At 35.6% G+C, this 13954-nt stretch overlaps 1 protein-coding gene across 1 annotated transcript; it reads right to left on the bottom strand.

Annotated features, from left to right (window-relative positions):
• Positions 1 to 5036: 5036 nt before the first annotated feature.
• LOC128871583 (piggyBac transposable element-derived protein 4-like) lies at positions 5037 to 7018 on the bottom strand. The gene is made up of 2 exons (XM_054113442.1): positions 6846 to 7018; positions 5037 to 6775 (listed from the first exon to the last, which is right to left on the bottom strand). Exons 1-2 carry the CDS (start codon positions 6924 to 6926, stop codon positions 5111 to 5113), a joined length of 1746 nt encoding a protein of 581 aa, XP_053969417.1. The 5' UTR covers positions 6927 to 7018; the 3' UTR covers positions 5037 to 5110.
• Between the last annotated feature and the right edge of the window lie 6936 nt (positions 7019 to 13954).

Raw genomic sequence — 13954 nt, 5'->3', positions numbered from 1 at the left:
AACAATTTTCTTTAAAGTAGTTAATACATGCAAGGTGAAGTCCAAAATAAACAAGCTCTGATAACTTCGAGTTTATTTATTCAAAATAGTCCCCTCTGGCCTCGATACACTGTTAAGTGCGATGTAAAAAGCTTTTCCTCTCATGGCCAAATGCAATGTTCCGAATAGGTAGAAGTCACAGGGAGCCATATCCGGTGAATACAGTGAGTGATTGATACTTAAAATGCGATTTCTAGTCAAAAAATCACTCACGAGAGTGGATCGATGAGATGTTACATTATCATGCAATAAGCGCCAGCTTCCTCCTTCGCGGTATTCAGGGCGAATTCGACGACTGCGATGAAACAAACGCTTCAAAACGCCAAGATAGAAAATTGCATTGACGGTTTGGCCTGTTGACTCGAACTCCTTTGGACAATTCCCTTCGAAACGTAAAAACAAATGAGCATCGACTTGATTTTTGACCTCTCCAAACGCGATTTTTGGGGTGGTGGCTCGTCTGGCGCCTTCGATTCGGTACTTTCACTCTTAGTTTCAGGTTCATGTTAGAAACACCACGTTTCATCAGCAGTTACAATGTTGTGAGGGAAGCTCTCGTCTTTTCTCACCTCTTTAATTAGGTCGTTCGAATTTTGAATTCTGAGCAAGTTTTGGTCCTGAGTTAAATGGTGCGGAATGAAAGGTGCACAGACCTTTCGTAAGCCTAAATGATCAGTTAAAATGCGATAAATCGATGTGTTGGTAATATTCAATTCCGATTCCATGAATTTCACCGATGATTTCGGTTCATGTTTAATAAATTTACCAACAATTTCGATGGAGCTTTCGATGATTACTGATTTTGGGCGGCCCGTATGTTCATTGTCATTTATGTCCTCACAACCATCTCTGAAACGTGTAAACCACTCATGAACTCTGGCATGAGATAGACAATCATCGCCATACATTTTTTTTCTTTAATTCAAATGTTTCAGTAAACGTTTTACCAATTTTAAAACAAAATTTGATATTAGCTCTTTGTTCCAAACTCATTTTTGTATCGATGACACAAACATACTGACACTTTAAAAGCAATAACTTCGCTTCCACTGAACCGAATGCCACCAAGCTTTCACTGGAAGTCAGGTAGGGATGTAACTTCTAACGCACTAACTCATTAAAAAGATGGCGCCATCAAAAACAATTTTATGACGCCAGTCTAGTTTAATTTAGTCTTCACCTTGTATTTTGAGTATGAATACAATTAGCACCTAAAGTACGTGATTCGGAATATTTTGATCACAGCTCTTCCTACCCGATAACCAAGAACTCTGAAAGTGACTACATGAGTACACAAAAAAAATGCATACAACTCGGTCAAGCTTGGTTGGTTGGTTGGTCGGTCAAGCTATTTAGCAGGGTACGAATTACAGAAACTCCCACACCGGAATTTTATAAGCACAGATACCAGGAGATAATTTTTTTTCTTAACTGAAATAAAACCAAATGAAGATAATTCAGTTCAGTTAAAATTATTTTATTTTCTTAAATCTTTTTATATTTCTGTGTACACAAGCAATAGACGCATAATTCGAAGGGCATACTTTCGTTCCCACGACAGTCAGTTCTGCGTTATCGGAACGACCGAAATTTATATACGGCCAAGGACTGATATGTATGACTAATGTTTATGCTGAACAACAACAACAACAAAAGGCATACTTTCGTGAAAATCACTATAGATTTTAGTTCTGAATATTAAGCCCATTTGTTTTTTTAAACCACTTTTTAAAAGCATTACCAGAGAGGAAGAAATATCACATAAAAAATTTCATAGCAAATATAACTCAATGCTTTCTTACATAAATCGACATGGGTAGTTACTGCTTATGATTTCCAGATTGCTTAAAGACAACAAGCGACTTTTGTTGATTTGATGATTGAAACCTTTTAATTACTTTCAAACTTAAATATTATAAATACAATAAATATTTACAAACAAACATCTCTTTCACTAAAAACTAACACAGATCAGACTTATTATCAAGTAAAAGTGATAATTTTAATCACTAATTAAAATACACACAGCCATGGCGCTACCGAACCGATCGTTATTTCCGCTGGCACCGGCTCCGCAAATGGATTGTCTGCAACGCCTGCATCACCAGCGGCATTACCACCGCCACCAAAGTCTTGTAGGAATATATTTCTGCGTTCCGGTCCGAGTGGCACAAATTTGATTAAGTAGCTGGACAAAGCGTTGATAAAATCTACCGTCAGCATTATAAAGCCCACCGCAAAAGCAAGCGAATAACAAGCAAAGACTTCCAAATTTTTATCACCCATTTTCACACTTAATCGACGGAACTGCAAAGCTTAAAAGCAAAACTTGTAAAGAAAAGAAAGCGCTATGCAATGCGAGGTGAACGCTTCCAAGACGATACTCGTATGTCTGCTATCGGCGTGCGCTGAGTGCGATCAACTCCCAAGTAGACTGAAAGTGCAACGCTTTTTGTTAGAACACCAAATCAAAGAGCGCAAACCGGAATGAGTAATCATTAAAGTAAACAAGCAGAAATCGTCAAGTGAGTGTGAACTGAGTCAACGAAAGCAGTATTTCCTCAAAGTGTCACAAACACAATAGGCGATATGGAATGTTGCCGTGTTGATCGAAATTAAAGAGAGGTGGTTGATTTTTCTTTATGTACTGATAACAGGGAATTTTGAGTTCTTTCTCGTTTAGACAAAATTCTTGCTTTAGTAGTTGAAGTTGCACTCGCGTTGAGCTCATTAGTTTTGCGATGCGTTAACCCTTTATTGCCAATTTAGTAAATTAATTGAGTAATCATTACAAATTGATAAAAATACAAGTTCTATTTTGAATCTTAGGCTATTTTGCCACTGACTCCTCTTTGAACTCTGAACTAACGGCTTAGTCTAAAAAAATTTACAAAAGTGTTAATCAAAACGAACAAATGCAATAATTACAATAATCTTGATGAAGGATGTATCTCAAACCAACTTCGCCCAAGGCAGTACTAGTCCAGATAGTCGGACTTTTGGTACGAAGGTTAGAGTTTTAAAATTTTGGTCGAAAATGTAATTAATTGATCGAAAATATCAGGTATAACACGACTTCAAATAAAATTTCTGTCGCCGGACTTCAAAAATAGAATTTAACCCCCTAACTCCTAGCTAAATGGACATTTTTGGCGGGTTCTAAAAACAGCTATAATTAAAGGATGTTGAAAAGTGCAATTAGAGGGTAAAATACCCCAATTAAGCAGTCAATTTACGAGGGGTCGCCGAAACTCCTCCTATGCAAAATATAGTCGGATGAATATTTGCCTGTCCATTGGAATCCATAAGATAGGAGATCTTGCAATCCGTGCCGACTACCGCGGAGTTAGTCTCTTAAGTATCGGAAACAAGGTTCGAATATATTTTGCGAAAGACAGAAACCCACCATCAACCAGTTGAGTGGATCTTATCTTACCCTTGGATGCTTAACCCAGCTCTTCCCCCCTATGGTGGTGTGCGTCTTCATGCTGTTCCATAAATGGAGAGACAGTTTTAAACCAACTCTGAATGACAGATATTTTTTATGAGGAGCTTTTTCTTGGGAGAAATACACTCGAAGATTTGCCATTGTCTGCCGAAGGGTGACCGCTATTAAAAAAAACTTTACTTGTCATTCTGGTGTTTCATGCACAGAGATTCGAACCTGTGAACTTCCGAATAGCAGTCACGCACCAAACCAATTGACTACGGCTGCCGCCTGGCGGCATTCGACCTAAAAAGCAACATGTAACCAGATATTTAAAATACATTAAGTCTTGGAAGAAACCTATGAATCTGCATAGCAGAGCCGTTAGAATTGGGAAGGGCCTCTCCGAGCCATTTGATAGCAAACAAGGTTTCAGACAGGGTGACTCGCTGGCGTGAGGCTTCTTTAGCCTGATCCTGGAAAATATAGTGCGAGCTGCACAACTTAGTCGGTCAGGCACCATTTATTATAAGAGTGTACAATTGCTGACGTATACCCACGATATTGTCATTATCAGCCTTAACAATTGAGCTGTTAGCTTTGACTTTTCTAAGCTGAACAACGCTAACACTCTATAAGGCTCTCATCATGCCCGTCCTACCATATACCGCAGAAGATGACAACATTCGATTAGGCGTCCCTTGAAATGTTTGAGAGAAAGATTATGTGTAAGATTTACGGACCTTTGCACGTTGGTGAGGGCGAATATCGTAGGCGATGGAACAATGAGCTGCATGAGCTTAATGGCTACATAGACAAAATGCAGCGAATAAAGATTTAGCGGCTGCGTTAACATATTTTTAGTGCGTTCTAGAATATCTATATCGTCTTCGATATGTAGATGAGTCTTAAAGCTCACTATTAATCGTGAGTACATCTGGGCAACTACCATATCTTTAATTTCGGTATATTGCTGAGTTTCTTAAAGAATTCAGAGTCCATGAATTTTGGTATTCTTGTGAGTCTTCAGAGTGTGTGGCAATCGCATAGTAGGTTCTGACTCTTCTTCATTTTTGCATTCTTTTCTGGAGAAGTCGTTTTATCGTATGTATCTCAGGCTTAAAGCATGTCTCCCAGTAATGATGCAACTTGCTAGCAGCCCTTCCATTCCCGCCTCAGCACCTGCAGCGGGTTCCAGGTGGTGGCGAGTTAGGAGTTGACCGACCTTATAATTTGCAGGGTGGCGATAATGAAATGGAAGTGCCCTTATTTGCAAGCTCGTCTACTAACCTATTGCCTGTGAAAAGCGAAAAACTTAACCTTACCGGTAAGAAAAACTTTTGAGTTATTTGAATTAGAGTAGAGCGCCTTTAGAATAGCTTGATCAGCTGAAAATCTGAAGATGATGCTATTTTAAATCACTCTTGGCTCGGAGGCATTCAGCTTATGCTTTACTTTCCGCCAATTCGGCTTAACCCTAAAGCACACAATTTGAAAAATGACAAATTCACACAAATGAGCCTCTGAGGCTCATATATAAGAAAAAGTAAATATATTGATGAAATGGTATTTTTATAACTCAAATCTTTATTTCATGAAAAAAAAAACATAAATTGACAAATTTTTATTCATTACATATTTAATTCATTTATTGTTTTCGCAATTTTGGCAAATTTTGGTTGTTTGAGAATGCTCATTACAGACGTTTTTGTTACAAATTTTACAACATTGCTTTTGCATTCTTGCTTTTTTTGAAGGGCAAATATAGCAACGTTTTCTTTTATTATTGTTGTCATTGCTACTTACAGGCAATACATCGTTGCGAATTTGCAAAATATCTGAAATTGCGCTTTGTGTCTCCATTCTCATGTGTGGTTTTTTCTGCCTTTTCAATATCATAGGTACCACTAACTGCTCACAAAGTTCTCTGAGAAAAAGGTGTCGACGGTTAGACTTTCCGCTGTTCCATAAAGAATTTTGTTTTGTCCATATAATGTATGCTGCAATTCCTGCTGCATCCAACATATTCATAAAAAATGCAAGAGGCCAACGGTTCGTTTTGCGTTTTGTCATGTATTCATGTACAAGTTGGTCGAATGTATCAACACCACCCTTGGTTTCATTATAAAACATATTTATTTCTGAAATATTTGTTTCACCGTTTTTCAAAATATTGCATGTGTGATGCATTGTTGACAAAAAAATAACTGCCTTGCCGACTTTTGGAACATGTGAAGCAATAGTTATATTTTTCTGAAAGCCAAATATTGTAGATGAAACTGCTCTTTTTCTGTTGGGCAAAAATTCAGGCGGGATGCAAGCCTTATTTTTTCTCAAAGTTCCAACGATAGTGAGTCCTTTACCAAGAAGGTTTTCTGCTAATTCTTTACTTGTGAAATAGTTATCCATTGTTATATTTCGGTTTGTCCCGTAATAGGGTTCACAAAGTCGTTCAACGACATTTTTAGCAAGGCCAACACTTCTCGTATTTCCTTCTTTTCCTGTATAAGGAATTCCTCGAAGAGGATATGCGTTTTTGCTGTCACACAGCCACCAAATTTGTATGCCGTATTTGTCAGGCTTAGAAGGAAGATACTGAATAAAGCAACAGCGGCTTCGACATGGCATGAGTTGTTCATCGACAACTAAATATTCACTTGGCATATAATATTTACCTAAATTGTGATTAACCATATCCCAAATATTTCGAATAGGGGCCAACGTATCCCCTAGTCGTCGTGAGGATCTGGTCAATTTGTCATCGAAACGTATAAAACGCAATAATTCCCCAAATCTGCGACTTGACATACTTGCTTTGAAAATTGATAATAACTCACCGAAGAAAGATAATAACTCATCATTGTCTAGTGCTCTCCATTTTATCGACTGATTAGCATATACCCTTTCCGCTTCTTGATTAGTGTATTGGATTATTTGTGCACAAACTTCATTGGAAATGAACAGTCTGAAGCAATCAAGTATATTTTCCAAAGTTTTCCCTGGAGGCAATAAAACCTTATCAACTTTGCCTTTTATTTTGTTGGAAGATCGAATTTTCGAGGTTGGTGGGGGACTTTTCGACCATATAGTTCCATCTTTTCCTTTGTAAATTGCCATATTTTCTGTTGCGTCCTCAATATTTTCAGCGCCATCGTCTGAAAACTCATCTTCAATTTCCGAAGCAGAAAAAACATATTCTGGTTCCGAATCAGAAGAAAAATCAGGAAGAACGAACTCTTCTTCTTCTTCAACAGAGTTTTCTAAAGCCTGTGCAATTTGTGTATCACTAAGTTTAGTTTTCGCCATTTTCTATAAAAAAATATGTTTTTTTGAATTATTTTCGATATGAGAATCTCGGAATTATGAATTTTGTACTTACCAAGATAATCCAAACGAAATGACGAACGTTGTACCACTCAGCAATTATTGAAAATAAATACAAAAATTTTCGAACGTACATAAACAATGTCTATACAATGATCAATATTCCGTTAGAGATTATCAAAACAGACGGTAGTTATATCAACCGTTATGAATTTTTTTTTTTATATTATTACACAAGTTACTGACACAATCAACGTATTCTTTTTTATTCGAACCAAATTTGCATTGACATAAATTTTTGCAATTGAAATAGCATAACAATAACCCAAAAATATGAAGGAGCTCATTAGGCACATATGTGTAAATGTGTAACATTTATATTAAAAATTTTTTTTGAGATTAAATATATTTATATTTTGAAAACTAATAACACTAAATTAATTAAGGAACTTATATTGAAGAATACCAAAAAGATGAAAGACTTTTTTTTAAAAGCCATGAAGAAACTGCAGTCATGATATAGATTTGAGCCTCAGAGGCTCACTTGTGTGCTTTAGGGTTAAACGTGAATGGGAGACTCAATTAATTCCAGTTTTCTTGAACAGTACTATTATCCGCCCACACTATTTTCCATTTTGAAGGCATACACAAACGCTCCTGGTTGAAGGTGGTGTAAAATTAATCACCCAATTTTAATTTTGAATAATTTTTTTTTTTAAATAATTAAATTTAAATTATTTTGAGTTATGAAAATCCTTATTTTGAACTTTAAGCGCTCAACTGCAGTTGCCTAGTTCTTCACATCTGTCAAATATATTTGACGTACGACGCCCTTTGCAAAAAATAAAAATCTTCCGATAGGGTGATTAATTTTGCGCCACCTGGTATTTGCTGCACTTTGTATACCTTTGATTTCTTGGTAATATGTTCGTGGGTATTAAGAGCAAAGCTCCACAATCCAGCAATAAGCAGCCGCCGAATATCACATTTCCCAATTTTTTCGGGACTAAAATGCGGAATAAAAAATTTAACCAATGGCTACACTGGTAATTCCTGCTACGGCCTGCCCTCACTTGCCCACGACGTGCAGAATTATCTTTTTTGCACTAATCTAATTAGAAATCTACTCTCTGTCAAGCTCTCACTTTACTCGCACGTAGGTATACGAGGTGTATTCAAAACATATCGCGAATTTTGTGTTTTTTCAAAACTTATTTACTTATTCGTTAATATCTATTTTGTCTCTTTCAAAGTAATCTACATAAGATATTATGCACTTGTGCCAACGTTTTTTCCAATCTTCGAAGCAGTTCAAAAAATCATTTTTGTTATCTTGTTCAGCTCCTCCTTCGATGTGGCCTTTATCTCGTCAATCGTAGTGTAGCGTCGTCCTTTCATGGGCCATAAACCCACGATTCGTCACCAGTTATGACCCTCTGGAGTAAATTTGGGTCGCAGACAGAGTCCAACATCTCATTAGCAATGTTCATGCGTTGCTGCTTTTGGTCGAAATTGAGCAGTTTTGGAACGAGTTTTTGCGGCGAACCGTCTCATGCCCAAATCATTGAAAAAAATCGAATGGCACGAGCCAATCGATGTGTCTAGGTCCTCTGCAACTTCTCTAACGGTGATTCGACGATTAGCCAATACCATTTTCTTCACTTCACCAATTTTTTCGCCTATTGTTGAAGTGCTCGGGTGTCCGGCACGCTTTTCGTCGTTCACATCTTCTCGGCCTTCTGAGAATATCTTGCACCACCGAAAAACGTTGATTTGGTCCAAAGTAGCTTCTCCGTATGACACAGTTAACATTCGGAATGCATTCGCGCACTTAATTTCGTTTTTCACACAAAATTTTATACAGGTTCTTTGATCCATCTTTTTGAAAAGGTAAAAATCGAAGACGAGCCGAAACACGTGCAAGCAAAGCAGTTGTCAACAATTAACTGAACATTCAAAATGGCCGAACTCGTCGGCATGAGTGAGAGACATGAGTACCAACATATCGCCACAAAAAAATCGAAATTCGAATATACGTAACCTGCGAAAATTCAAAATTCGCGATACTTTTTGAACACACCTCGTATAATTATGTTTGCTTTTAAATATATATAAACTATGTATGTATATAAGTTTGCATTTCAGTTGACATCTTTCAGTTTTGTTTAGCTCCAGCGGCGATCGGAATTTGCTTGTGAGCTCAAATTTCACTGATAACAAAGAAGTTTAATAAACGAAAGCTTGTTTGGTATTTCCAACTATTTTATGGTGTTCGTTTTTATTGTAATAATTTAAATATACTTCATATATTTGTATGTAGGAGCAACTCAAATGAGACACGTAGCGCAAACAGTTTGTTTATTGGTAGTATGCAGAGAGCAGAGCAGTGACAGAGAGCATAAAAGTGAGGGCTTTTCAACACGTGCAAATTGTTGTATGATATGTACATATGTATGTATGTATTTGCTTTTGTGTACAAATTTGCTGGAATCATTAGCGCATGTTGATCGCTAATAATTTATGTAAATATATAATATTTTGCAAATATTTACAATTTTCAAAATTGCGCTTCTTAAAATACAATCGCAGAAATATGGAATAATTAAGCACTGAATCTTTCAAGTTCGAGTTTTTTTTTTAAGACCAAATCTATGCGAATAAAAGTAAGCATGAACGCACAGCTCGAAAGAGTAGAGAACGTAAGTGGATTTGAGTATCTCGACAGTATCTTGACCCGCGACGCTCGTACAGCGTCTGGCTGTATATATTTTTTGTTTTTTCATATTTTGGTGCCGCACTTATCAATGTTTTTGTTTGTTTAATATTTCACTTATCAAATCTGAATTGCGTCACTTTCACTTACACAAGTTTGCGCAGCTTCGATAATTTTCTAAAGTACTAATGATTAGTTGCGCCTAGGTATAAATGTTTGTTGGCATTGAACAGATAAAGCTGAATGCAACTTATAGGTTTGTTGAGGCTGCTAATTTTTCAGACTTAAATGGCTTAAGGGGTTACATATTTAGGGCAGCGCCAAAAATGTGCTAAAAGAAAAACTGTTTTTAGAAGGGATAACAATAGAAATAAATATAAAAAAAATTGTTTATTAGTACTTAAACTTTATAAAAAAAATTCTTTTAATTTTTCTTTACAAAAATTAATATATGGGTAAGGCTTTCTCAAGTGGGCCACAAAATTACCAAAGTGAATATTTTGCGATGAAATTCAGCCAGGAATGAGTTCTATCATCCAGAAGAACACTCAGAAAATTTTGTTGTAAAATTCCAAATAGTTTTTCTTTTATTAACTATCGAAGTTTTTTGCAGCGCTTGAATAATTATCACATTTCTCGTAAAGTAAGTATCCGATTACAACGATTTTTCAACTGCAGATTGATAAAGGATGATATTTTCCAAATACGTTATTTTTGTTCCGAAACTTGATGTTTTGTTGTTGTAAATAATTTTTTTTAATAAACAATTAAAAATTTAACTAATTTCTGCGCCTCTGGGAAATTTTTAAGGATATTTACGTAATAAACATCTGTGCATTTATGTATGAAACAAAATGCGTGCAATTCGAAAAGGATTAATTACAATTAATTTTTTTGTGCCAGGATGCGCGCTCAGACTTACGCGGACGCGCACGAACACATAAACGGCGGCTCGCGGGCGGCTTGCGAAAAACCGTGTTTTGGACAAGTCTCAACGCGATGTGCTTCCGGAAGATCAGTCTTGCCGACTTTTCCATTACTGGTGTTTACTTATTTTTAAAGATTGGCCATATAGATAATTTACGTTTGACAGAATTTGCGCTTTGACTGACGCGGAAATGCGTAATGATAATTAAATCAAATGTATTCAAAGGAATGTATAAGCTGTCATGCAAGGTTTCATATAATATATACTTCTTTATTGCTAACGTTTCTGTTTACATATCAGATCTATACATTGTAAGTTCAGTCAGCAAATGCCCTTAAAATTTCGCGCTGAAAAAGAACAACAATTCATGAACGGACACAAAAAGTGAAACAGATATAGAAAGTTATACAGATATCGCATATTCATTTGTTATTTCGAGAAAAAATGAAAATCATTCACGCTTTTTACACTTTTCATGTAGTTTGTTTTTACATAATGGGTATAATTTTAGATTGATCGTGGGCTGAAAATATTTTGCACTCGATGGAATTTTTATCTTTTGGAATAAAATAATGGAACTGCCTCGTATTTTTCAAAGTTTGCGCTTTGGAATAGCGCTTTTTCAACTTACTAGAGTGATTTTCATGTTCTTGTTTATTACAGTAATCAAAATTAATTTTCTTAGAATTGACTTTTGCCCAATCACACAACTGTTTCGGTCCAGTAATTTTCACCGGGATTTTATATCGCAAGCTTGCAGGCACCTTTCCCATGTGCAGGGGGAAAAAAGTGCCACTCGGCATCGATGCCAAAATCCTTTTTATGAAATAGTAAATTTATAAAATTGTACTTGTTTTTGTACTGTGAGGCCGCCCCGTCGGAAAAATAATAGATTTTCTTCACATTTCGTTTACCAAACTGTTTAATCAAATATTGAGTCAATTTAGAATTGAACAAATTGACTGCGGAACTGTCATGTTCCAATGCTTCAGAAATTATCACAAAATTCTTATGCTGTTCTACGCCGTTTTCTTTATAATGCCCAACGTAAGGATGTATTGTTGCCTGCGTTGTGTTCCAGTATTCTGATTGCACAGAATTTTGAACACGGCATGCGTAATTTTCGGAGAAATCAAGGCTATTAAGCAATACCAGCAATTCTTCAAGGTTTTTGTCAAATCCTCCGATTTCAGAATTTCAAGAAAGACGCACACTACAGTCAACTCAGCTCGCAGCTAATTTTACTTTTTCTTTGTTTGTTGGACAAGAGGCTCGCCGAATTTTTACCGGGCTCACGCCAAATTTTTCTAGTAAATTTTGATATTATCAATTTTTATTTCGTTATCAACAGCCCAAGTGAAATTAGGATCTTCTTGTTCATTATCTTCAGTAGTAATAATTTCGTCAGGGAAATTTTCAATGGGATTCGGAGGATCATTTTTGAAAGTTAGGCCAACCTGTAAATGATGCATTTATAATTATAAGTACACTTAAAACGGTATTTTACAAGTATGTGGAACATACAATAGGGGAGACGTGAACTTTTCCTTGGTATAAAGATGTCCTGCAAGAAAGGCACACAAATTGTCCAGCTATTTCACTAAATTTCGCATTTTTGTCACTTATTCGGACTAGATTTGTGTAAACACGGCAATGGTTTTGTTTTCCGAAAGGGTTACAACAACGATTTGCTTGTGGCATTTTATTAGTCTATACTTAGTTTTGAACACATTAACGTACGTGATTTACATAATATCACAGTTTTTATTATCATCGAAATCCCCACCAGTATAACACATCACCACAGCAGTCGGAAGGAGACTAGGAGACAAATGACAATGTCGGCAAAACTGATCTTCCGGAAGCATATCGCGTTGAGACGTGTCCGAAACACGGTCGGAGCGCGCACCCTGGCACAAAAAAATTAATTGTAATTAATCCTTTTCGAATTGCACGCATTTTCTTTCATACATAAGTGCACAGATGTTTATTACGTAAATATCCTTAAAAATTTTTCATCCCAGAGGCGCAGAAATTAGTTAAATTTTTAATTGTTTATTAAAAAAAATTATTTACAACAACAAAACATCAAGTTTCGGAACAAAAATAAGGTATTTGGAAAATATCATCCTTTATCAATCTGCTGTTGAAAAATCGTTGTAATCGGATACTTACTTTACGAGAAATGTGATAATTATTCAAGCGCTGCAAAAAACTTCGATAGTTAATAAAAGAAAAACTATTTGGAATTTTACAACAAAATTTTCTGAGTGTGCTTCTGGATGATAGAAATCATTCCTGGCTGAATTTCATCGCAAAATATTCGCTTTGGTAATTTTGTGGCCCACTTGAGAAAGCCTTACCCATATAAAAATCACTTGACCCAAAATACAATGAAAAAAGAGGTTGTCTGTAAAGCCGGTTTACTGACGATAGTTTAACGTGATAACGTCATAAGAAAATACTGATTGAATGGTTGCATTTTTCAAAAGAAAATTTTAATTTTATTTGTTTGATAGATATTTTGTATGGATATAGAGAATGAGTTAACATTAACATAACATAATATACTTTAACATAACATAACATAACATAACATAACACAACATAACACAACATAACACAACATAACATAACATAACATAACATAACATAACATAACATAACATAACATAACATAACTTAAAACCACTTGATAGCAGACGGTCTATTCTATCGTGCTCATTTATTATTCGTATTATTTCTGGATCTATTGATTGTCCTTCCCTCTTAAGTAAAATTCAATTTAATATACCCAATATGAGGCTCCGACAGTACGAAACCTTTAAAATTGGCTTCTCGAGAACCAACTATGGGATGAATGCTCCGATTCCTAGGGCATGTTCAGATTTAAATATGTTTTTCAATTCTTCTGGTGCTGATTTTACATGGCCGTATGGCATCTTAGTCAATCATCTTAAATCGTTCTTTTCTTAGTAACTAATAAACTATTGTACATTAGCTTAATATAGTCTGTAAGAATGTATCCATTCAAAGACAATAAATAAATAAATAAATAAAAACATAACATAACATAACATAACATAACATAACATAACATAACATAACATAACATAACATAACATAACATAACATAACATAACATAACATAACATAACATAACATAACATAACATAACATAACATAACATAACATAACATAACATAACATAACATAACATAACATAACATAACATAACATAACATAACATACACGTTTTGACCTATATCTTGAGACCCTATCTACCAATAGGTATTCAAACTATACGGACATCATCTTCAATACCTACTTAACAATGTGTGTAAGTTTGGTTTAATTCGGTTCAAAGACACGACGGGTCCACGTTTTGGCATATATTTCGAGACCCTAGTCATCAATAGGTATGAAAATTACCCCGTATTAAAGCACTTATCAACAGCTTTCATTTGATACCCATATTGTACATACACAGCCAAAGGTTACCCGGGTCCACGTTTTGACCTAT

This window comes from Anastrepha ludens, chromosome 2 (assembly GCF_028408465.1).
Source record: "Anastrepha ludens isolate Willacy chromosome 2, idAnaLude1.1, whole genome shotgun sequence".
NCBI lineage: Eukaryota > Metazoa > Arthropoda > Insecta > Diptera > Tephritidae > Anastrepha > Anastrepha ludens.
This window is presented reverse-complemented; position numbering and strand designations above follow the sequence as displayed.

Coding starts and splice junctions, on each gene's coding strand:
- LOC128871583 (XM_054113442.1), bottom strand. CDS start 6,926: ATGTACGTTCGAAAATTTTTGTATTTATTTTCAATAATTGCTGAGTGG. Junction 6,776..6,845: donor ATTTCGTTTGGATTATCTTG/GTAAGTACAAAA, acceptor ATTTTTTTATAG/AAAATGGCGAAAACTAAACT.